Below are 24,834 nucleotides of genomic sequence, written 5' to 3' on the forward strand. Positions count from 1 at the left end.
GGCAGGTAAAGCTTTATGATCAAGGCAATGTGTGAAGGGTCATACCTCGTATACAAAGCGTGCACAAACAAGCTCCAGCCCTGCTTTACCTACAAACCAGGATTCAGTTTCTGCATGTGTACTGTATTAAGCTTTCTCCTGCAACATGTCGTGATTTGAGCCATATGGTGTGTGAGAAGCAGGTGGAGCAAAGGCTCAGCAATAGAATCATCCAATAATAGAATAGAATCATCCAATCCCTTTCTGAACCCCTCCAGGGACGGTGACGCCGCCACCTCCCTGGGCAGCACATTCCAATGGCTAACAGCCCTCTCTGGGAAGAACTTTCTCCTCACCTGGAGCCTGAACTTCCCCTGGTGCAATCTGAGACTGTGTCCTCTTGTTCTGGTGCTGGTTGGGTGGGATAGTGAAGACAGAAGTTTGCACTTGTGGCCATTACCCTCCCAACAATTATTATTAGAATAAATAGCCAAGCCCTTCCTAATAAAGAACTTATCCAGAGGATGGAGGCTGAAGTGACCCAAATGTGCTTGGGAGAGGGGCTGCTCACAGCTCTTTGGGGTGTGTTGTGTATGGCTATGAGCTGCTACAGGGCTGTTGCCTTTGACTTCTATGATGTGTGCTTGCACTTGGCTCTCTTTGCTCTATTTTCTTCATCTCTGTCGAGGAGTTTTAATTCAACGTCCCGACTGCACGATCCTCAAACCCACTGAGGCTCTTTTCAAAGTGGTTGCTGGAGCACTTCCCAAGTAAATATTTGTTGAAGTGCTTATTAGCAAGACGATTTCCTGGTGTATTTTCTGTTTTCACGAAGATTCTTATTAGAAATGCTTACAAAAATGCGATGCAGTTTGCAAAATGTGCTGCTATTCCAAGCCCAGTTGAATAGGGTGCTTTAAGCAGGGAATTCACCATTCCAAGCCTTTCTGTTCTGCCTCTTGCTTGATGTCTGTTTTCTTTTTAGAACAAAAAAAATCCCTCAGAAAATAGATGGAGTTGCTTGTTCCCGTGGCAAGTAAAAGCCAAAACAGTCATCCAGCTGTTAAAATCAGTGTTAGCTCTGAATTTTCTATGCCCTTCCCACCGCATGGCAGGAAATCAGCTCTCATTGCTGCTTCCCCCTCCTCCTCATCCAGCCTCCTATTAGATTAATACCAGAAGCATGAAGTAACGTTTCACAGAAAGTTGTTGCTTTTAGCTCTGGGAAAACTTGGCAGCCTCTCCAGAAATGAAGGGGGGAGGGGAACCTGAAACTTCCCTTAGCTAAGAAGGAGTTCTGAGGCATACAGAAATGTTCTTCTGCTGTTAAACTTCTGAGGTTTAACAAAGCATGCTAATGACAAACTGTTCCTAAGTCCAGTGAAGAGCTTCTGTCAGCCCTTTCCTGTCTTGATATACTAACTGCCTGGCTCATGCAGGCTACTTTTGTGTCCCCATTTCATATTGCTGCTTGATTTCTATCGTGCTGGCAATGCATGTCACCAAGACAGTGCATTTCTCTTCTTGGTTAGAATAGGTTTCTAGTTTCCAGGATGGTCCAGTGAATTTGCAGCCAAAGTACAGGTGGTTGTTCATGAATGCAGGGATGCCACCCTGACTCTTTTAAGGTTTCAGTAGTACAAAAAGGTGGGGGGGGGGGGGGGGGGGGAGAAAATGCAACGTGCAAACGAGACATTGTGAAAAAGAAGTAAGACCACCCCCAGCTTCCTATCTTGGATTTCATAGTGGTCTTTAAATTACAGCACAAAATTATGCTGTATTAAAACAATGTGTTGAAGATGATCATATGTTAATTTCCTGGCATACTCTGGGATCAGCAAGCGTGTTTTATTGCTTCCTGTGGGCCTAATCCTACATCAGTCAGTGGGGATTTCACAGGGTGTTGTGGGCACAGATTGCAAGCCCAGACTGAGATATTAGGAAGAGATTCTTTACATTGAGAGTGGTGAGACACTGGAACAGGTTGCCCAGGGAGGTTGTGGATGCCCCCTCCCAGGAAGTGCTCAAGGCCAGGTTGAATGATATTGTTGTACAGGTGTTCAACCACATAGGGAGAAAATGGTTAAAATTTGTATTTTTCAGTTGCTTTTAACCCTACCTCTGTTTGGAGGGGGGGGAAATCCCAAATAGCTGTGGCTAAAAAGTATCTTAGCATCTTATACTGCCCCTGTTAGTGCAGGACAGTAGCTATATTGTGTCATCCTTTGTGCTGCTTATGGGACTTAAATTCACATTTGGAAGCCATCCCTTGAGAAAAAAACCTTTACAGCCCTCCTCAATGCACATAAAATAACTTGTCAGCAAAGGCAGCCTCATGAATCAGTTTTGAGGATATATTTTATCTAAACTTTGTTAGGTGGAGCTTTTTCCTTTATGAAAGCCACTATGTCACTTCCAGCCCAAATGGCTGAACAGAATAAAAGAAGTTTTGGCAACCATCTCTCCTTTTGGTAGAAATGTGTTGGTTTACCTCTTTTGACTCTGTACTAATTAATTGAGTTTCACCTGAATATCTTTTTGCAGGAAGGAAAACACCATGTGAGTATTCATTTTAATACAGAGATCTATCTTTACCCAGATGAACTGTGAAACTGAAGTGGTATCTTGGGTTCTTGTGTCCCACACTCTGCTCCCACTGAGCTTTCTTGTGGCTTTTCTTCTCAGAGAAGTGGCTTAAATGTGTTTAGATGTCTTTTAATTCCCTACTGCAGAAAGCACTCTCGCTTGCATGACCCACCATGTTGTTAGATGTATAAAGATTTCTTAGATATAGATATGGTAGGTATAGATGTTAGATAGATAAAGATACCCAGATTTGATAAATAAGGATAGAGACTAAAGGAGAAGAGAAAACTTTACTGGTTAGGCATCAGAGACAAATCATAAAGCCCCAAACTCAAGTGCTTTTGAGAATTTATGGATCAGCTTATAGCTTTCTGGGAAAAACCACAAGTCTAGAAGAAGGCAACTGTAGGATGAAGAAACCCCTTCTATCCAGCCACTGAGTACAAAATTATTAGCTGCCCTAATCTGTGACTATAATTGTAAACCTCTGTAGCTGTGGCATTTGCACCAACTCTTCTGCCAACCATTGCCTGCTGCCTTAACATCTATGAGGAGTGTGGACCAAGATGTAGTCTGTAGACCTAGTGCTTGCAGTCCCCAACATGTTTGCCCACAGATCACATATCAAGAAGGTACTTGTGTACAGAAAACCTTTACTAATACTGTTGTGAGCTTAGCTGCAGTATCACAGTTGGCTAATTAAGGCCTAAACCCCTCCCATTGACAGAAGCAGGCTGATCCTAGCAAAGGGAAGCAATTAATCAGCTGCCAAGACAGAGAGCCACACAAAAGCTAATAGGGCAGTGCTCTTGTGATTTGAAGCAGAGCAACGTCTGGCCTGGGTTAGAAAAATCCTCTTGATTGCTAAAATACTCTATGGAAAGAAGAAATAGCATGACCTTTTATGGCACTAAAAAGTCTAGTTGCTTTAACAAAAAATGGTTACCTTTACAACAAATCTTGTCTTGTTTGTGTCTTCAGGCTACATTATGGCTACAGCATTGCTACTACTTAAGTGAGTCATTTTGAGTTGTGCAATTCATCCATACAGCCATTTTTAAGGTAACTATGTATTACCAACAGAAAACTAACCATCTAAATGAGTCAAACCCTCACTTTAATGGTAGCTCTGCAGTGCAGCAGTACTCTGAGCAAGACAGCCAGCATCGAAGACCTCACAACTGCGCTGAGCATCTAGGCAAAGCCTCACAGCAGCGCAGCAAAACCCACCCTACCAGACCTTAAGCTCCCAATTCAGCTGCAAAAGCAGCCAGCACTTGATGACTCAGAGGAATGCACAACCTAACTGCTTTCTTGCCTTGCAATTACAACCCAGTTAATTGTGTACAACTGTGCAAAGGAAGAGAATGAGGAAATTCCTTTCTTGACCCTTCCAGCAATTGACTTGTGCCCTGGAGCATGAGATTTGATTACTCATATAACTAATTTTGCCCAGGCAGTTTCCTCTTGATAGGTCTTCTGTGACAATTTCAGAACGTTTCAGGCCAAGTCACAAGAACAGGTCGCTGGCTGAGCTTCAGCTTGCATTTTATTGTTTGCTGCACCTCTGGTGTGTGCTGCACTCAGGGATTTTTAGGTATTTACCTTGGATGAGCAGTGTACCTACTGAGCATGATTCTTTTCTTCTGGAATGGTACTGATGAGTGGAGGTGTGCACCAGGTTGCCGCCTTATTTTTGCAGAGATTCCCAAGAAGCCTTAAAAATCAAGTCTCTTTCAGTACCTAGGATCTAGGCTGCTACACTCTCTCTCAAAATGCCTTTGAGGGAGTTACAACAGAAGAATCCTTGCTTGCCTCGATGTTTCACCAGAAGTTATCCTTGTGACCGCTGTGCTTTTCAAGCTATAAACACTCGTGTAGTTTTATTCTGCAACAGCTGGGTTTCTTCACTCAGGAACTACCTGAACTACCTGAAAAGAACAACTACCTGAAGGGAAGTTGTAGACAGGTGGATGTTGGTCTCTTCTCCCAGGCAGCCAGCACCAGAACAAGAGGAGACAGTCTCAGGCTGCACCAGGGGAGGTTTAGGTTGGATGTTAGGAAGAAGTTCTACACAGAGAGAGTGATTGTCCATTGGAATGGGCTGCCTGGGGAGGTGGTGGAGTCACCATCATTGGAGGTGTTCAGGAGGAGACTTGATGGGGTGCTTGGTGCCATGGGTTAGTTGTTTAGGTGGGTTGGATTGGTTGATGGGTTGGACACGATGATCTTGAAGGTCTCTTCCAACCTGGTTGTTTATTATTATTATATTATTCCAAATGCTCTTGTTACATGCTGGAAAGCACTGAATCTTTACACCTTCATAGTTTGTGCTGGAAAGCACTGAATCTTCATAGATTGTGACATTTTTGTTCGAAAGTAGTGTAATTTACTAATCCATTGGTGTATTAGTGATGCCAGTTCAAGACACAGAGGCTCATTCTCAAGCACAGCTGCTCAGATGTAGGGGATTCCTCTTCTCCTCAATCAAGGACTATAATGCAGGTACTTGGACCTTTCACAGAAGGGGTAGAGGTGCAGGGAAGGAAGAGGTTTCACCATGGATAATTTTCTTTATCTGCTTTTCAAAAATAATTGCATCAGTCCACCAAACAAGGTCACAAACTATAGAGTGGGAACCCAAAAGAATAGTTAAGACAGGAAAGGGAGGAAACCAGACAAGTTTTGCCACCAAAGAAAAGACTGGGTGTAACTGCACCGAGTCATCAGTGGGTAGCTTTATCTCAGCTGAGTTTGTCAGGCTGGGTATTGTCTCCTGCAGGCAGCATAATGCCTGAACCAACTCCCAGCTGTGGGCTCTGGCTCATGTGACAGCAATGCAGTCATGTTCACACCTGATGTGGATAAAATCTGTAAAGGTAAGTGACCAGGAAATGTACAGGTTGTGAGTGCAGGTGCCTGCTCAGAAGTGACTTCAGTTCTGGTGAGTGAAATGATCTTTCCTTCCATGTTACAGAATGGCATTGAAGTGTTTTATTTATCTCCATTCTCAGTGCTCCTGATTAGAGCATACTTCTTGCAAGCATTCCAACATTTGACTTCTACTTGTATGAATTGCCATGGAAACTAAACTTTTATTGGGCATGCTTGCATACTCAGGGTGGAGGATTTTAAAAGCTAGAGCTGGTGTAGCCATGCAACTGCCATGAAAACAGTTAAAGCTAGCTAAGTGGACTGCTGAACCCCCCTATGACCCATAGCTCTTGTGCAAGTTTCCACATCCTTTTCCCTGACTTTCTGTGAATAGCAGGATTCAGCTCTTTAGTTTTTGGAGTTTCACTTGTTATTTTTTTAAGTATTTCCTATTCATAAAATGTCCAGGATATTGGGTTTTTGTTTGTTTTTAAATTGCCAGGCCATTTTCTGTTAGATATTCCAACTTCTCAAGTTTTAGGGCCTCAACTACGGCTGGTTGTCAGTTGAGAAATTAGCTTTACTCCTTTTCTTTCCTTTGCTGCCGAGAAACAGGTGACACTAACTCAGATAAAGTTCTCCTGGTGTACAAGTGTAAAGGTAAACACATGCTCTGCCTGACCCAGCTTTGCTGCCACCTCACCTGCTGTGTAGGAACCAACTAAAGAAACCTTTTGGTCATCTTATCAAAAGTCCTTTAACCTTGCAGTTTGACTGCAAGTGCAAAGTGACTCCTTTCTGTCCTACTAGGCAACATTTTCCCTGGGAAGACTTTTGCAGACTGCAAGTTTTCCCACTTAAAAGGAAAAGGAAGATCATGTGAGGCAAAAGAACAGCTGACTGCTTTTGGGTCCAGCAGGGTTAAAAGTTAGCTGTGAGCATTTCCTGTCCTTAACTCTGACTTGTTAAAATATATGCCTCTGTTTTCTGCCTGTGCGTACTCCTCTTTGCTTGTTTAGTGAATAACATGGAAGACCCATGTTCAGCACTGGTAGTAAATGAAGCACTCAGTCTTTTGGGGAGGCATTAGAGAAGAGCTCATCTAGATTCTGGCTATTAATTAGTCTCAAAAGCTTGTCTTATTCATAAACTACAGTAGACACCAGACGGCTAAGGCCATTTATTGTTTAATATCCTCCGGTACTGTGGGTGTTACTGTGCAGATTCCAGATTGTAATGAGTTATTACAGAGTTTACAGTGCAATAAAATAACGGTTTTAGCCAAGTAAAACATCCCTTGGAACATGCAGGGCAGGAACCTGATCACCATGAGCCTTCATTTCCCCATGGTGGGTGGGAACAGACCATAGTGGCAGGTGACATCTGCCAAGTGCTGTGTGAGCTTCAAGCTCCAGGAGCCCTTTTCCTTGTTTGGAAAGGTGCAGGGACAGGTAGTGTAGTGAGGCCACACAGCACGGAACAAGCTTGCTGTGCAGACACCCTGGCTCACTGCCCTGAGCAGCCCTGAGCTCACAGCTCTCCTTGCTGCAGCTTCCCTCACTGAGCAAACACTGTACATGCACTCCAGGAGTGAGGGTCTGCTGTACACCCCACCCTGGGACCAGCACCCCTTGGTCCCAGGGTGGGAAGACACCACCCCAGAGGCTTTTTGTTCTTTTTGTTAGCATCTCTACCTCTGTCACTGAGCAGCCTCCTCTTGTAGGCACCTCTGCGGGGCCTGGCTCACCACTCCAGCCCCTTGCCAAACCAGGGCAGGGCAGCCATGCTGCTGGGGCAAACACACTTTGCCAGGCAGTGTCGGTTTGCGTGCTCACTTTGGTTTGAAAGTTCTGTCCAGGATCACCAGCCCTTTTCCCACTTCAGGACAGCAAACTGCTGGTGGTGGCAGCACCTCCCTGCATGCATTCTTTGCTGGCACACGGGCCTGGCTGGCCTGCGTGTCTGTACCTAGAGATGTATGTGACTCTGTATGCACGCACACACCCGTGCACATCTGTGTGCTTTCCAGAGACGGTTACAGCGCAGGAAGGCTTCTGGCAGGCGGCAGCAGGGTATGACCCCGAGCTGCGGCAAGCAATAGGGACACTTGAGCGGGACATAGAGCAGCTCCGCTTCGCCCGGCAACTAAGAGGGTGCAGGTCAAGCCCGCTCTCCAGCACGGCTCCCCGGCGCTGAGGAGGACGAGCAGGGAGGGCGCAGGTAAGCGCACCCCCAGCCCCAGGCAAGGAAAACCGCGCCTTCCCGGAGCCGCCCTGTTTGCTCAGCTCATCCCGCGGGCAGCAAATTGCCCGGCGCCTCGTGAAGCGCCAGCGGCCGCCCCGCTGCACGGCCCCGCCGGCTGAGCCCCGCTCCGCGGACGTCCCCGCGCACGTTCCCCCTTTCCCCGATCCTCCTTCCACCGTCCCGTCCCGCCTTCCCCTCTCCCCACCCACCCCCTCCCGGCTTCTCTTGGGCCACCCCGCTGCCGCGACCCCGGCCTGAGGAGACCGAACCATTCGGCCCGCGGGGGTGCCCCACGCCCCAGCCCCGCCGGGGGTGGGCGCGCCCCTGCGCGGGGCGGTGCTGGCTGCCGCGGGGGGCGGCTCCCGGCGGCGGGCGGTGGCGCTGGCGGCGGGATGCGCGGGGCAGCGGTGGCGGTGAGTGCGAGGCCTGGGAGCGCCGGTTCCAGGGGTGACTGTAGCTCGCCGGGGCCGGAGCGGCCCCGCCGGAGGCGGCGGAGCTCTGCAGAGCTGCCCGCGGGAAGGGGGAGAGGGTCGTTGCTGGGTACTTAGAATGCGAGCTGCTGCCAGCACAGCTGCTCGCAGCTGCCCTCGGGTTTGGGCTACTTTGCGGAGAGTTTGTGTCCATCGCCTTCCCGGCCCTTCGCTTTTCTGACGGGTGGATACGGCCGGCTCTCCCCTTGCCGCCCGGCTTGTAGGAGACCCTGCACCTAAAAGGGATGGGGCTTCCCCCAGGTCCCTCTCGGCGCCAGTCGCCTCTTCCTCTTTGTCCGGGTGTTTCCCCACGGTGCTGGCAGGAGCTGCCGCGACCCTGCCGGCGAGCAAAGCTTCTAACCTGGCCAGCGGCAGGGGCTCGGCGTGCCGGAGGCACGGAAGGAGCGGCGGGGCTTGGCTGGCTTTGCCGCCGTCAGTCAGCTACCTGGTGCGGGGGAGAGGCAGGACGGGGCTCTTTGTCCGCGCCTCTTTGTTAGCCGGTGGCTTTTAAAGCCGCCTACGGCGGTGCGAAGCTCCATACCCGGCGGAGCTGAGTGCTCGGGGCTGGGTCGGTTCTGGGTGTGGGTGCGCCTCGGCAGCGCTGAAGTTCAGCAGCAGGCACCCGGCATCGTGTCGCACGGCTTGCGGGAACCGGGGGCTTGGCTCCATCTCCCCTGACACGTTTGGAGCTCTACGTCCCTCCATCGTGTAGCCCTGTCAGCGGCCGGGGTGCGCTCCGGTGCCGCCCCGAGTTGCACTCTCGGTCGTGGGGTCAGCCTGCGCAGCTACCTGCTGCCTCCAGCCAGAGGAGGAAGAGGCTGCAAACAGCCCCCGCGCCTTCTCTTGCCCCGGCGCTGCCTGAGGAATGTCCCCATGTGCTGCAGTGCAAACAGACTGGCTGTGCTTACATAAAGGCTTGAAGAGATGGGCTTGCTGCTCCCACCGCCGAGTGCTTGTGTGAACTTACACGGCTGTTGTCAGTTTCTTTTCTCACAAATGCTCATCCTGCCAATGTGTCATCTCTGCACGCCTTGGCTCTGCCTGTGCCCGAGTCCTCCACGGCTGTCTCTCCAGGGCAGCTGAGGGGACATGGTGCCAGTCAGAACATGGTGAATATCGAATCTTTGTGCCCCACGTCCCCTCTCTTATGGGAAAAGAGGACGAGGAGAGAGGCAGTTCTGTGAGTTCCCACGTTTGGTGAACTTCCCAATTTTTTGTCTTGCTTTACGTTCTCCTAGATAAGGTCCCCAAAGATAAGGTGTTAATGTGGGGAAGCAAGGGAGATTGGACAAGGTAAGCCACGGTAGCGCTGAATGGAATCAGAAAGGATAAGGATGAACTTGCTTCCCCACAGCAGAAGGAAGGATTGTGGGAGAGAAAGGAGATGAAATAATCAGAACATGGAATAGTGCCTAGCTCTGCTGTCAAGAGGAGGGGTAGGCTGAGCTAAGAGAGTAACAGAGAAAGAGTCCAGTAATTATATAATTCACAGAGCCAGCAGTACCATTTTTTGTTCACTTGAAGCAGTACCTTTTCCACACAAGGAATTTATTTCCCTTCCGTTTTGACAAATGTTAAATTGACTCTTTTTTTGTGAGGGAATGGAAACCTTTGGCAGCAATCAGGACAGGAAGAATAGTAATTTTTTCCTTTTTTTTTTTTTCCTATATTGGTTGCTGTCTGTGCTTATCAGATGCAATTAGCAGCCAGCTCCTTGCAAATACTCAGAGGCACCAGTTGACTGCTGTTGGGAAGGAACAAAGTCCATTGTGAAAAATGTGAAATATTTTGATTTTTAGATAGGAAACAGGATGGGTGAGGTAAAGGTTGCAGGTCCACCTTGAGGCTGGAGTTGGATCAGAAGGGCTAAAGGGATTTGGATGGGAAGGTCTTGTCTATCTTTTCCGTTTGGAATTCCAGAGGAAAGCTGAAATAGTGAAGGAGGGGAACTGCTGGCGACTTTTTGTGAAGGAATTAATGTTCACTGTATGTGGAGTGTTCTCTCCATTTCAGTTTGTTAAATGGTTCGTTCTGATGTGAGTAGCTGCCACTGTAGCAATCAGTGCTTCCCTCTGAACTAAAAGCTCTAAGACAATGCCCTCTTTTGGGTGTCTAGAGCAGATGCTGTTCATTTCGGTTTTGGTTTAGACTGGTGGCACACCTCCAAGATGCCAAGGGGAATTTCCCCCTTTAGATGGTTCTCCAGAGGCTGCAGTGTAGGAGCAAACTCAATAAATGTGGCCAGGCTTAATTTTTCATACTCAGGTCTCCTGCAGGTGGGATCAGTTTTGAAGTGAACTATTTTATTTGACTTCCTTAATGACATTAGATGCTGTAACTGCAGATACGGTCCCTTACTTGGGAGAACACAGCCCTGGGAGTTGCTGATCAGTGCTGGCCTGGGTTTGTGTGGGCAGGACCACGACTTGGTAGCACAACAGCCACAGCGGATGCCATTTGTCACTGTCATGATGTGGTTTGCCCAGCAAGTGTGACAGAAGTGTTTACTTCTGCCCTGAGAGTGCTGGGGAATGACGAAGCCTGAAAGAGCTGGAGGGGACATTTGGAAATATGGGGCAAGCATCTTCAGGAAGAGATAAATTGAGGAGAAATGGGCAAATTAAATGAAAGAGACAGAAACTGTCAGGTTAAGTGGGCACTGCAGAGAGCTGATTAACAAAAGGAAGTGACAGACACAAAGTGGTGGTGAAAGAAATCAGTGCACAGGAAAGCAGATCATGGGCAAAGGTTGCCTGAGAGAGTGGGGAAAAGCAATAGACGGGGGGGGAAGGTAAGGTCAGCCAAGAAGGCCAGGAAAAAATAAAACAGTAAATGATTTTTGAAACTCTTCTGATGAGTTTTCCTAGCTGCTTAGATTACCTACCTCCTGTGTATTCATTATTGGGTTTTTTCTCAGCTCCCATCCTGACACTTTAGATTAAGAAAGATTGTATTTTCTGGGCTGAGGGAGTAAGAATTATATTGGTCTTAGAATATTTGTGTACATCTATCCCTACACCAGCTACATGGCTTGTTTGGGGGTTTGTTAGTCTGCAAAATGAGATGTGAACAACCACAGTCCACCAGCCACCAGTAGAGCTTTATGTTTGCCATGGCTGTGTGAGCTTTTGAAGTCTGGATTTGCAGATCTTTATAGAGTGCACTGAGATTGTCAGTAGGAAAGAAGTAAATTAAATAGCGTCAGAATAACACCAGGCAGCTGGTCGTTACCAGTGTGGAATGAATCTTAAAGCTTAACTACCATAAAGATACCAAGACAGGAGAGAGGAGCATGACTTGAGGTTGGTTTGTTCTCTGCTAGCCCTGTTTTTCTGCCTGAAGAAAGGAGTTCATTGTTTTAGCAGAAATCTCTTCTGTCGATGGCTTTCCTTCTAGCAAAAAGGAATGAACTCCCCTTCTCACCTCAGCTGATCTCAGTGAACCACTCCAGATGAAACAGTGGTTTGTGTGATGTGGTTTGTGTGACTGCAGCTAACATGGTAGCAGTGATGTCTGTGAGAATGAATGTGCCATTAGAGTAGGTGGTCTCATCGCTTGTTCTACCAAATGCATAGGACTGAGAGCAGATGTGTTGCAAAGTGTCCTTTAACAGTTTCAGCTCCAGATAAGAGTAGCAGCTATGGCACAAAAGTTAAAAGGCTGCAACCTTTTCACTGCTGTTTTCATTTGGACACACTCAGTGGTTGATGTCTTACGTCAGTGGTTTAGTGCTCAATGTGTAGTGACCAAGCGATGGTATTTACACCACAATGAATGGTTTCGTTCCTGATGTGCACTTGAAATTGTCAGTTGTCATGACCTGATTAAAATGATTACATGGTTTCCCTCCACTGGAAATTTATCTGACAATACCTACAACATCAGTGCTCCTCAAGGAGGGAATTGTGCTTATGCAATTGGACAGAGTAATTTAACATGTCACGTTTTGGTGCAGTTTTTGGAGTGGCTGGGGGTAGTCATTCCAGTGAAATGAATGTGGCTTATGAGGGGGGTGAAGCTGGTCAGAGTGTTTTCTGTTCTGTGCTTGCACTGCCCTTTCTGTGCCTCTTCTCTTAGTGTCTGACATGGTGATTTCTCAGAGGAAAAGCCCTGAGAACGACTTCCTCTGCCGCTCCCTTTTCCACATCGGAAACCCGCAGGGTCGCAAGGGAGTGACTTAGTCAAATCTGCTTCAGGAGTATTTGATTGTTGATTTATTTTGTGTTGGTGAAGGTGCCAAGCTGTGAGCTTTGGGAACTGAAACACCCTGTGCCCCTAGTCGGACCCTCTGCTCGCTTGCACCGCTGGGATCACGGTGTTGCAGCACCTATGTGGTGAAAAGCCAAGGACTGGGCAGACTTTAGGGCTAAGCTGGCAGGAAATGAGCTGCAGCTTAGGGTCTGATACGTTGTGTTGCTGGGGAAGAGGAGGAGGAAATGAAGGATGTTTAAGGTGACCTTTAGGTAACAGCCTTGCCAAGTTGCTTGGGTTTTGGCAGAGATGTCTGTGTTTTCTCTTAAGGATGCTAGTTTATGGGTACAGAATCTCCACTAAATTATGCAGATGCCTTTCTGTGAATATGTTGTTCCAGTCAGTCAGTAGGCTTTAAGCGTCTGGGGAAAGATGGTTTTGCACTTAAGTGGTTTTGGAGGTAAACTACAGATCTCAGGAAGTTTTACTTTCCCATCAGTTTAAGCCTATCAAGACTTTTGTTTGTAAATAAGCAGAGTAACTCAGGTGGAAATAATGGGCTTGATTTAATCAGGAGCAAGTACATTGTCCTCGGATGATGCAGGAAAAGGTAAATCAGTTTGGTATGGAGCAGCCCATTTATGCACGTAGGTGTGCAGTGCCGTGGGAAAGTTCAGTCTCCAGGCACAGAGGCCATCAGCACTCACTCACCGAATGCTGCTGGGGGTGTAAAAACCTAGGGCTCTCCTGTTTCCAAAACAGTGTGTGTTTTATTGGAACAGTGCAAAGAGACCCTAGTAAGTTGAAAACGTTCTTGTTTCAGAGCAAATAAAACTCTGGTGATGGTGACAGTGATGGGGCTTTGTCCTCACTCTCCACCACGTGGGGTTTCATCCCTTGTCACTGGGTGGCTGCACACTGCAGTAGGAGATTCTGGTGAGTGGTGTCAGGGGCAGGAGAGAGTGGTGTCAGGGGCAGGACAGGCAGGATGGGAGCTTCCAGGAGCCACTGGTCATGTTTTGTGAGAAACTGAAAATGAAGAAACAGTGAAAAGCAGAAAAGCCTTAAAGGAGAGATGACCAGATGCAAGCCCTCTGTTTTAGCAGTGACTGTTTATTTTCAGCCAGAGGAGCACTTTAGTAGTGTCTGGGGCGTTGCAATCCACTGGGCTGACAATGTCAGAGCAAAGTAGGTGTTAAAGGGGGAGATGGTGCCAGCCCTGGCAGAAGTAGAGGAAGGAGCAAGTAAGTACGTGCTGAGATCACACTAAGTCTGTGGCTAATGCTGGATAGAGTTGTACCTTGTGTCTGGGGTGACCTGCAGGCTCCTCCACCAAGGGACAGGAGTTTTTCCTCTTGCTTTTGGAATCCTTTGTCTCGCCGCCCGCTTGAGCCATGAATCACTCTTTCTTCTGGTCGTTAGTGAAACAAAACTTAATTTGGCCTGGGCACTGTGGAGATGAAGCATGATTGGTAATGCTGTATACATTCACTTCAGATGACTTTATAAATCCCAGATGAAATCATTTTGCTTTCTTCCAGCCAAGGCAGAGTGCACGTCTGCTCTGTAACAAGAGTCAACCTCACTGACTCTGAGGCCCTGCACAGCCCTCATCTGGAAGAATATCATTTGATGAGACCAGATAGGCTGTGGATTTTGAGCTGTTCATTTGCTTAGCTCATTAATTCATTAATTGTCTCTTGTTTATGCTCACAGAGCCTTAGAAAGCTTTTCCTCCTACAAAATCCAGTTATTGCTAGGTGACCAGTTCTCTGATCTTCCATCCAGTAAGAAAAGAGCTGTGCAATGAGTTCTCAAACCTGAACTGAAACCATATGAATATTTAACCTTAAAAAAAAAGACACCTTCAGCTACTAGCAAATCCAGATATTTACCTAAATTAATTTGATTGAGTTTTCAATTACACAGAAACCCTTCCCTCCCAGATGTTCTCTCCTTAATGTTTGTTACAATGATTAAGTGGTAGCCATCACCTCATGAGATAGAAAGGATGGGGGTTTGGGGTGATCTTACCACTGATTTTAACCCTAAAGCAGCAATGTCAGAGAGACAGGGAATCAAATCATGTGTTTTCCTTCCTTTTAAAGCAACCCTTTCTTCTGTCTTTTTAATCCCAAGTTGTCTGCATTTTGGTTTCCTGTTTGATGAGGTGGTTATGCTTCTGTTACAGAGCAGTGTGAAATACTGAGAGTCACTAGTTTTCTGTGGCAGGTGGAACATGTCCTGCAGACAGGAATTTTTGTTTCTTTTCTGGGGAGCTCTGAGCTTGAAGTGCAATATGGAGGTCACACAAGCAATATGCAAAGGTGGTAATGTGGCAGCAGTTTGAGCAGGTCTTCTGTCTGAGTCCTTCACATTTCATAGGCAGGCAGGAGGCAGAGAGGCAGCTGGGCAGGTGAGAAAGCCACTGTTAACTCTTGCTGAGTTTAGTAGCCTGTTGGCTGCAGCCCTGCCTAGGGGTCTGTGGTCCCCAGCCCCACTCCTAGCAGGGGAAGTGTCTGATTGCTGTACAAATTTTGGGTCTGGAGGATGCAAGGCAAGCTGTAAAGAATTAGGGAAGGAGTATCTCCATGGGGTGGAAGATGCAGTGGGGGTATGGTAAATGTTTCATGTCAGCAAAATAACCTGTTGAGCATGAAACTTGGGTTGAAAATCTGCCTTCTGTCCAAGCTGTTTCCCACCACTTGCTCTGGAGAACTTCAGCCCTGTGGTGCTGGAGAGGCAAGATGTGGTGATTGAGTCCCCACAGGAGGTGCAGTGCTCTGGAGGTCTCCTTCCTACCCTGGCTCCTTGGAGAGCAGTGCTATTATCAGGGAACAGTAGCTCACCTGCTGTTGGAGGAAGCTGTCAGGGTGAAGCCCACCTCTCACTGTGAGGAGGGGAGAGATGCCCAAAGGGTTGGAAACTCTCTTTTAGGAGTGAGGAAAGACCACTGCAGAGGAAGAGAAAGCACTGCCAGGTGAGATCAGTGCAGGGGATTTACAGGGTGAGAAGAGAGGAGAGGCAGGGTCTGGCCTCCCATGGGAGAACACCCTGGGGAAGCAGGTGAGGTAGAAGCCTGGCATGATGGTGAAGGAGCTTCACTCTGCAGGGATTAGCAAGCCAGCTCCCTTCTCCTAGGGCTGGCCTCCCTGGTGAATGATGTGCAAGAGCATGGCACGAGAAGTCTGCGCAGCAGAGACCTGAAGCGCTGTGGTCGCGATGACTGCAGTTAATTAAATAGGTGGCTGGTCTCTAGACAGCCCCAGACATCTGTCTCCATTCTTCACTTGTTTTTCTGCTGCCTTTCTATTTGCTTATTCCCAGTTAAAGCCCAGAGGACCTGCAGATGGTCACCATTAATTTTGTCACTCGATGCAAATTTTGTTTAAAAGCTTTTTTGTCGACCTTTTAAAAGCAGATGTGTGCCTAAAAAGAACAAGCCAGCCTTTTAATAGAGCAGCTCACTAGGGAACTTCTGCTTGGAGTTAGGTTTAATTTTAGTCTTTAGTGGCTGGGATTGAATTTTGGCATTTCTTCTGAGCCAAGCCTCTCCTGTAGTGCATCATTTGTTTAAAACAATCATTTTCTAAAGCAAACTGTAAAGAATCTCTTTGCTTTCCTAGGCTGCCTTCTTGGGAACCTCAGAAATCACTCAGTGCCAAAGCACCTTCTGTGTTTTGGGTCATGTACCTGGTTTTTCTAGGTTTCTTTTGTGATTGCAGGATGCTGGTGTTGTGGGGGCTGAAATTGGCCTGTGGGCTTTCAAAGACACTAATCTTGCTGATGATCTCTTAGGGAAGCCACAGAATCTCAGACAAAACTCAGGGTCTGTGGCTGGTAGCTGCCTGCATGCAGCCAGGACTGTAGATAACACCTGAGTGGCAAATCATAGGAACTTGTAAACTGAGAAAAGCCAACTGCAGATTCATTCTCGTTTCAGTTTTCATATTAAACATCACCCTCTCCAAATATCTTTGAACATTTACTTTTGAGTTGGCTTTGGAAATTTTACCTTAAGAAAAGCCAATTTTGGTCTACATTATGCACTTGAAGAATGTTCTCAGAGTACACTTCTTGACATATTTTTTTGTTGTTGTTGTTACTTGCTTTGCAGGTCCCAAATTTATGTGGTTCATGCAAATGAGCGTTGTTTTAACCATCCTGTAGAAGATGAATATGATGCCAAACAGAAGTAACCTCTCCTTTCAGAATGCTGGATCAGGTAATCAATCAATAATTGGTTTGTTTGGGGTTTTTGGTTGGTTTTGGTTTTTTTTTTGGGGGTAAATGTACTGAGATCTTCCAGAATTTGTTACTGATTTTGGCCCTTTAAGCCTCCTGACACATGGATAAGATCAGTGCTCTATTCTTATTCCATGTCTAGCTCCATTTACCAGCCAAAATAAGGCCACAGCTGGATACTCTGCAGACATCCAGCCCTCCCCCATCAGCTTCATGCCTGGGTGGAACAGATATCAGTGACCCCCCCCAGCTAAACAATGTGGAAAAGGAAGAAAAGGAATGAAGTGGAGGGAGGGGGGTGTGTGTGGAGAAGAGAATATAAAAATGGAAGCATTTCCTTGTGTCTAGCTGCAGGCAGCAGATGCTTTGCTAAGCAGATGAGCTGCGTACGGTGCAGCGGGGCTGAGATGCACGCAGGAGGGATCAGGGCACAGCACCTTCAGTCCCAGCCTCAGTCCCTACAGCAGCACCCAAGGCAGGCCTCAGCCTGGGTGTGCAATGCATCTTTCTTCCCAGACATGACCCTAAAAATAAACAAAATAAACAAGATCTGCTCTGTGGGAAGCAGTTATGGTCCTGTTAGAGACATGCTGCTGTCCAGTTGGGATTTAACTGTGTGACTGCAGGCCAGGACTGAAAACACAGAACTGCCACAAAGTGTAGCAGAAGGAAGTTGAATCCATGCATCTGTGATTTTTATACACCAGCTGGACTGAAGTTTTAGTCTGGGACTGATCTAACATGAACAGTTCCCTTGGTATAACTGAAACAAACACACAAACAAAAAGCCCAGTTAAAATCATTAAAATCTCCATTGCATCTCCCTAAACAGAGCTGTGTGGACATAGCACTTAGGGACATGGTTTAATGGCCATGGTGGTCTTATGTTGATGGCTGGACTTGATGATCTTGGAGTTATTTTCCAACCAAAACAATCCCATGATTCTTTAGTAAATCAAAGCAAATAGCTCAGGAAAAGGAGCTCAGGTGCAACTGTTGCCTGCAGAAGATCTGTTTGCTGTTACAGCTGGTGTGTAAATCCACACACAGTGTCACAGACTTCTTAAGGCTGGAAAAAACCTCGGAGATGATCAAGTCCAGCCTATGACCTAACACCACACCATCAGCTAAACCATGGCACCAAGTGCCACATCCAATCTTTTCTTAAAGACCTCCAGTGATGGCCACTCCACCACCTCCCTGGGCAGCACATCCCAGTGCCCAATCAGCCTTTCTGTGAGGAAGTGCTTCCTAATATCCAACCTAAAACCTCCCCTGGTGCAGCTTCATACCATGCCCTCTTGTCCTGTCACAAGTTGCCTGGGAGAAGAGCCTGACCCCCACCTGAATACAACTTCCTTTTAAGTAGTGGTAGAGAGTGATAAGGTCTCCTCTAAGTCTCCTGCAGGCCGAACAACCCCAGCTCCTTTAGCCTTTCCTCATACAACTGACATACAGCTGACATCAAGCCAGTAACATTGTGCATGGAGGTGTTTGTACCGTGGTGACATCGAATCTGGAAGTGGTGAAGCCATTTGCACCTAGGCAGGATTTAAGGCTTTATAGATGTGGTGCTGAGGCATGTGGTTTAGCATCAGACTTGGTAGAGTTAGATAATGGTTGGACTGGCTGATCTTAAGAGTTTTTACAACAGAAAGAGTGCTGTGATTCTGTGACTACAGGAAGGTACTGTGACCTTTTCTTCCTGTACTTATTTGGAATCCAAGTACAATGAACCCTTCATTGCTGTGGTGAACAGGCCTGAAAGTTTCCATGACTTAACCTGTTCTTTGGCAACAGCATCCAGTCTGTAGGATTAAATGTGCCCCACTGGTGTTGCAAGGGAGTAATAAACAATTACTAATGTCCTATTAATGTGTCTGCTAAGCTATTGCTATAGGAAACAGTGGATTTCATGCAAAGCATCTGAACTTCAGCTGTATGGTAGTTAGGCTTTGGACAGTACAGTTTTGATATGAGATGAGCTTTCAAGAGAGAATTGGAAGAGGGAAGGAGGAAGAGACGAGGCCATAAATTAGGATGTGTTCCACAAGCAAAGTATACAAGGCATATACATTGTGCTTTATGTCTCTGCTCTTAAATAACCTTTACATCCTCTTCTTCCTTATAAGACCATTAATATGATGAATGCCTGCTCTTTTCCAGGTGCTTTTCCCTTGTCCCAACAAGAGTTCTGTTGAATGTTGTGGGTTATGTTCCTCCTGCTGTTCATTTGAGCTCCACCATAGCTGTCAATCAAAAATGGGGGAAAAACAGCTAAAAAATGCAAAGTCAATTGTCAAATGTGAGGAGCAGTGGATTCAGTGCTCACAGTGCTGATGGTCTGATGGGGAGAGCTCTGTGAACTTACTGGTTCAAAGGCAACTTAAATAGTTGTGTTAAAATTACAGCAAATACAGTTCATGATCAGCATAAAACCATTAAATTCTGTGTAGAAGTAAACCTGAGGCATACTTTTGAAGCTGTAAGTTAATGTGTTTGGCCACTGCCAGAGCTTTAATTAACACATGCTTAGCCAGGGCCAGTATGCTCAGGAGGGTTTCATTTTGACTTCATCATCTGTCCTGTGTCCTGTTCCCTCTCTGTCCCTGGGAACACTGACTCCCTTTTATCTTCTGCCTGTTCAGTTACATGATTGAGAAGACAGGCAACCATCACTGAAGTTACCAGTTTGGGCCTTAAGAACTGGGGAGAGTGTGTTGTGAAGTGCTCACCAGAGTTTGTGCAGAAGCAGCCTGTGCAGCAGAGGTTTAGTGAGCAGTGCCCTGGGCAGTAATGAATTCCAGGTTGTTTTTTTCACCTTCTGAGCCAGGAAAGTCCCAGAAGCAAGTAGCCACTCAAAGAATCTTTGCCCCCTTGCACTAGATAGCTGAACCCAGTGATGCTCAATGAAACTGGGTCATATCAGCTCTGGTGGGGGTTGGGAATCCAAATGTTGTGTCCTTATCTGAAGTGGTACTTGGAAGAGGATTAGAGTATTGCCTCTGAGGATTTTAAAGGCGCTTGACACATTTGGATGTTAGGGTTTCCTGTCGAGGCTGCCTGGGAAGCTGAGGTTGGATTTCTCACAAGATGATTGGAGTTACAGGTGAAATCTTACTGAGCCGAGCGTGAATCCCAGACTTGACCCTTGTTTGCAGAAGGAGCACTGGCTGGCACTGCAGGAACTGACACTGAGAGTGCTTTATCAGTTCAAAGCACAGCCTAGCACACCCGGGGAGCTGCTGCAAATGCTAATGGTGCCATTTCTACATCAGCTGAGGTCTGCAAGTGCAAGCCTGCTGGGGGTCCTGTTTACCTCCTGCAGTGATTGATGCTGTCAGAAGCTGAATTCCTCTCTTTGCTTTTGGCAAAGTGGTGCTCAAAAGTCTAGGCTGGAGTTTGATGTATCCACCACAGCAAAGGCTTTTTGGTCAGTGTCCTCTTCCAGAAGACAAGCAAGCATTAGAGTCTAGAACCTTAAATCCCTGTCAGTATTTTTAATGGTCATGTGTCTTCATTGCTCTTTTGAATGAAGACATGGAGCCCAGCACTATACTTTAAGGCTATCTTTTAACTGAAGTGTCCTTTGCACATGTAGTTACAGCTTTAGATTTTAAGAGCACAGAGCTGAGACAACTTGAGAAATGGGCCTCAGTTTTGTACTTTTCAGTGAAGCTTTGCAGAACAGTCCACAGAGAAGCAGAAAAGTGACAAACTCCTACTTAGCTTTGAAACTGAGCTCACTTGGGCTCAGCTGCACTAGCTGCACAGGTTGAAAGAGGAGGTGGTGCAGAGCAGTAGCTTAGAATACAGAATAATTTTGCTTGGAAAAGCCCTTTAAGATCATTGAATCTGACCATCTGCCTAACATCCCATTGGCCATTAAACCATGTCCCAAAGTGCCATGGGCACAGGTTTCTTGAACACCTCCGGGGATGGTGACTCCACCATCTCCCTGGGCAGCCTGTGCCAGTGCCTGACCACACTTTCTGCAAAGACATTTTCCTGATATCCAACCTAAACCTTCTCTGGCAGAACTTGAGGCCAGTTCTTCTCCTTCTGTATCTTCTGTATCTGAGCTGGGATTGTTTAGCCTGGAGAAGAGAAGGCTCAGGGGAGACCTCATTGCCCTCTACAACTACCTGAAAGGTGGTTGTAGCCAGAAGGGGGTTGGTCTCTTCTCCCAGGCAATCAGCACCAGAACAAGGGGACACAGTCTCAAGCTGTGCCAGGGGAGGTTTAGACTTGAGGTGAGGAGAAAGTTCTTCACCAAGTGAGTCGTTTGTCATTGGAATGTGCTGCCCAGGGAGGTGGTGGAGTCACCATCCCTGGAGGTGCTCAAGAGGATATTGGACGTGGCACTTGGTGCCATGGTCTAGTCATGGGGTCTGTGTTGATAGGTTGGACTCGATGATCCTCGAGGTCTCTTCCAACCTTAGTTATACTGTGAGACTGTGATTATGTTCTGTATCCTGAGCTCTGGGAGAGCTGTGTTCAGTTCTTTCCTCTGCTGTCTGCTTTGTGTCTTCTGTCTGCACCTCACAGCCTCCACTGTGAAATATCAGGACACTGATGCTTCCTTCATGGACATCTCAAGAGACTCAGGATTGTGGAGGCTGAGCTCCAGGCTACTACAGTGGATAGTAACCTAAGAGTAGCCTCTTTCCAACTGTGCTGCTGATTTGTAGCAACAACTATGAGTTTGGTGATGTCCCTCCACTCTTTCTTTCTTGGTCTCCCATCTTTTGCAAAAACAGAGATGGCAAATTGAGTCCTTTCCTTTGCTTCATGATCTGGGACACTATAAGCTCAGCACTTACTACCCAAAGGGGCTTTCAAAGGTAATACATAGGCATGCACACACAAGAGGCTACTTGCTAAAAGTATTTTTTTTTCTCCCTTGTTTTCTCATCCTCACAGATTCCAGTAAGATTATGGCAGAATACAGCCACACACAAAACCAGATGGAATTACAAAGTGCTGGTCTGGGGAAGGGTTCTGTGGCAAATTCCCTTGAAAACGGTCTTCAGGATATTATGGAAAACCTCAGCACGAAGAAATACTCATCAAGCCTCAAATTTAAAACAAATGGGGACTATGCTGGCTCCTATTTAACCCTTTCACAACCCATACCAGTTAAACCTAATTCTTCCTCCAGTGTCAAAAGTATACATTCTATTAGCAAAATTCAAGGAGGGAAGCAGTTTGCCTGTGAAAGCCCTTATCTCCCAGACAAAAGCATCTCTGTGAAGCATTTGGGCTCTCTGTCAGGCACATCTCCATCCCTCAGTGGGTACAGCTTAGGAAGGACAGACTTTGATATTCATGCCAGCAGAGAAAATGAGAAGTCCCTTGGACACATGGATAAGTTCCACTACTCAAAGTACAGCCAGAAAAACAAGTCCTATGACAACGTTTACTTCCCAGGAATGCTGGAGACAAAGAAGATCTCAGGCTCTCTTCTGACCATGTGGAATGGAAGCTCAGGGAACGAGCTGATGCTTTCACCTGCTAGCAATTCAGGGGCGGCCAGCATGCCTTCCAGCCCAAAGCAAGGCAGGAGGATGAATGTTGACAGCCTGCCCCCTCACATAAAGCCAGTTAAGCAGAAGGAGGTGATGGAGACTCTGAGTTCCCGGCCTAGGAAGTACTCTGGTGGATCTCTAAGCCATATGGGAATGTACAGTCGCTCCCTACCCAGACTTTATAGACCAACAGAAAGCCAGCTGGTGCCATTAAGTTTGCCCCCCAGAAGCTCTCTGGGTAACACTAAAAGGAAAAAACTTGGAGAAAAAGATCTACCTCAGAATGCTTTAGATGCTGATAATTACCTGAATTTTTCTTCCTGCAGCTCAGGGGTTTCCCCACACACAAACTCTGGCTCTGGGAACAATCCCTACGTTAGCTCCACCCTCAGTGTCCCTGCAAGCCCTCGGGTAGCTAAAAAAATGCTTTTAGCCCCTTCTCCCCCCTATCTGCCTGAGGATTTTGATAGACTTGGGCTCTCAGGAACAAGCCCCAGTAGTTCTTTCTCCCCAGTGGATTTTGACAGGTCCTTCTCTGTCCGGGGAAACCTTTCCACCAGTTCTGTGGAACTGGATGACCCGGATCTGGAGAGCTACAGGCAGACGCCAAACTCCATGCAGAGCTCCATGCGGGAGCGGAAGAGCAGCATCAGCTCCATCTCAGGCAGAGAAGACCTCATGGACTATCACAGGAGGCAGAGGGAGGAGCGGCTTCGGGAGCAGGAGATGGAACGGCTGGTAACTTCTCCTCTTCAGTTTTTCCTGGCAGTTAGGGCTTACAAAGTGCCCATCCCATCAGGAGGGTACAGCCAAGCAGGAGCTGCCATGTTTTCAGTTCAGGTGTTGCCTTCTTCAGGGGCCTGGTTTGTTATCTCAGTCCCTGAAGCTAAGGCTGAAATAGCTTGCTGCTGTAACAGCGCAGAGTGACAGTACCATTCAGCCAGCTCAGAGAAATGTTGGAAACCGTGGCAGTTGTGTTCAGTCATCCTGTGGGCTCAGTTAAAATGTCTGTGTACATAAAACACACAAATTGCACTGCAGGGATCCAGCAGTGCATATTAAACTTGGTAGTGAAATGTAATGTACTGAAGCAACCTTTGAGTAGGAAACAAAAAGGGCTTCAGAACACACAAAGGTGGTTGAAACAGCTGCTTATTCAGATTGTCTCTGCAAGGATGCATAGTGTTTCCTAAAAGCATTTTCTCAGTGGCTACAAGAGTCCCTGGCCCTGTTACAGTGCATTCATACTGCACTGATTTTGCTGTCGGTATGGGAGCCAGGGTCATTAGATGGGCTGGCTTGTGTTTGCTGAGTCTCAAATCTGAGATAGGAACTTTCTGTGCAGTAAAGTGCCTTGTGCACTAGGGTCAGACTCTTCCATACTGTGTGTTTGAAGCAAGGCAGGCAGAAGAAAACTGCAGTACTACTTGGAGAACATCATGAACATAATCCTCCACTTTAGAGGATTAGGCTGCTCTCCCGTCCAGATAGGAAGTGTTGAGTGTGGTTGTTAGCACCAGCACTGCCCCGGTAGCTATCCTGCCGGCACAGGCTGCTTTTGGGGTGTTGTGTTTGGTAGCTGCTGCTCATAACAGATTCTCTCTTAACAGTAAAATCTATGCACACATTGTAATTTGACCTGGGATCTGCCCTTGGCCTCTTCTATTTACTTTCTTTTTTCCTTTTCTTTCTTTCTTTCCTATACAAATTATTCTGTGACTTTTATTTGTGCTTCGTTTGCTTCTGAAGTGATACAGGCTCCTCTGGAAGTTTGCAATTTGAGCTCCCACTGTGAAACCATCTAACCTGCTGGCTTTGTCCAAAGAAATAGTGGGAGAACTAATAAAAAAAACCACAAAAAAAAAGAAGAAGGAAAAAAGGTCCAAGTAGTGCAAATATCTATTTTAGGAGTTTTGGGGTTTGGTTTGGGTTTTTTTTCTGAATGATTTAAATGTCCAGATTTTAATGTGTTCCCACGTGTCAAACAGACACACTTCTGTAGGATTTGGTGTTTCTACCTCTCTTTTGACTTGCCTTCTATGGCTGGGCTCACCCCAGCTAGCTGAACCCTGGTGCTGCTCCTGTTCTACTGGTGGGTCACAATCTGCTTCTGCTTCCTCTGCAAGCCAGCTGACCGGACGCTGCCTCTCGGCAGGGGAATGTTTGTACAAGCCTTGCAGGAGTGGAAATCAGACTTAGCCACTGCTGAAGCTAAGCCCAGGAGCCATTTAAACAAGGGGAAAAGTATCACTGTCATCTAAGAATATTCAGTTAGCTACTGAATTCTTTAAACTCTTTTTCAAAGGGAAATCTCACTTTTGCTTCCCGTCTGAGGTCAAAGCCCAACTCTGCTGTTTGCCGGAACTGAAAGGCAGTCTTTCTCTTCAGCACATGGGGAGGTGGGGGCAGGGTGGAGCAGCGCAGACAGACAGCATAGTCAGATAAGTATTAAGGCCATCTGTTTTGTTTGGGTCCTGTTCATTTGGATAGCGCTGAAGTTGTTTGTTCTGCTGCGGGATGTGAGGCAGTACAACGTGCTTCCTCTAGATGGTGGTAGGTGCCTAGAAATGACATCGGCGTGATGCCTTCCAGGGGCCGGCCGCCCCAGCCCATCTGGAAACACACACTTGTTGATGAAGGTTTACTCCGTGCAGAAGTTGTGCCGGGAGAGGTTTCAGTTGACTTATTATCAAAGCCCAAACAAGCAGTAATAACAT

General features: G+C 46.9%; 1 protein-coding gene across 6 annotated transcripts in view; it reads left to right on the forward strand.

Annotated features, from left to right (window-relative positions):
• Positions 1-8,021: 8,021 nt before the first annotated feature.
• PHLDB2 (pleckstrin homology like domain family B member 2) overlaps positions 8,022-24,834 on the forward strand; it is a 61,944-nt gene continuing 45,131 nt past the window's right edge. For 5 of the 6 annotated variants that reach the window (XM_068163093.1, XM_068163096.1, XM_068163092.1 and 2 more), the window contains exons 1-2: positions 16,462-16,569; positions 21,513-22,855. In XM_068163093.1, coding sequence (XP_068019194.1) covers positions 16,518-16,569; positions 21,513-22,855 — 1,395 coding nt within the window. In that variant the 5' untranslated portion in view covers positions 16,462-16,517. Of the gene's footprint in view, positions 8,097-16,461; positions 16,570-21,512; positions 22,856-24,834 lie in introns of those variants that run through there. The other variant, XM_068163091.1, reaches the window with a different exon arrangement.

The sequence above is a fragment of the Melanerpes formicivorus genome, unplaced genomic scaffold (genome assembly GCF_026170545.1).
Source record: "Melanerpes formicivorus ecotype bairdi unplaced genomic scaffold, bMelFor1.0.p_v2 SCAF_70, whole genome shotgun sequence".
NCBI lineage: Eukaryota > Metazoa > Chordata > Aves > Piciformes > Picidae > Melanerpes > Melanerpes formicivorus.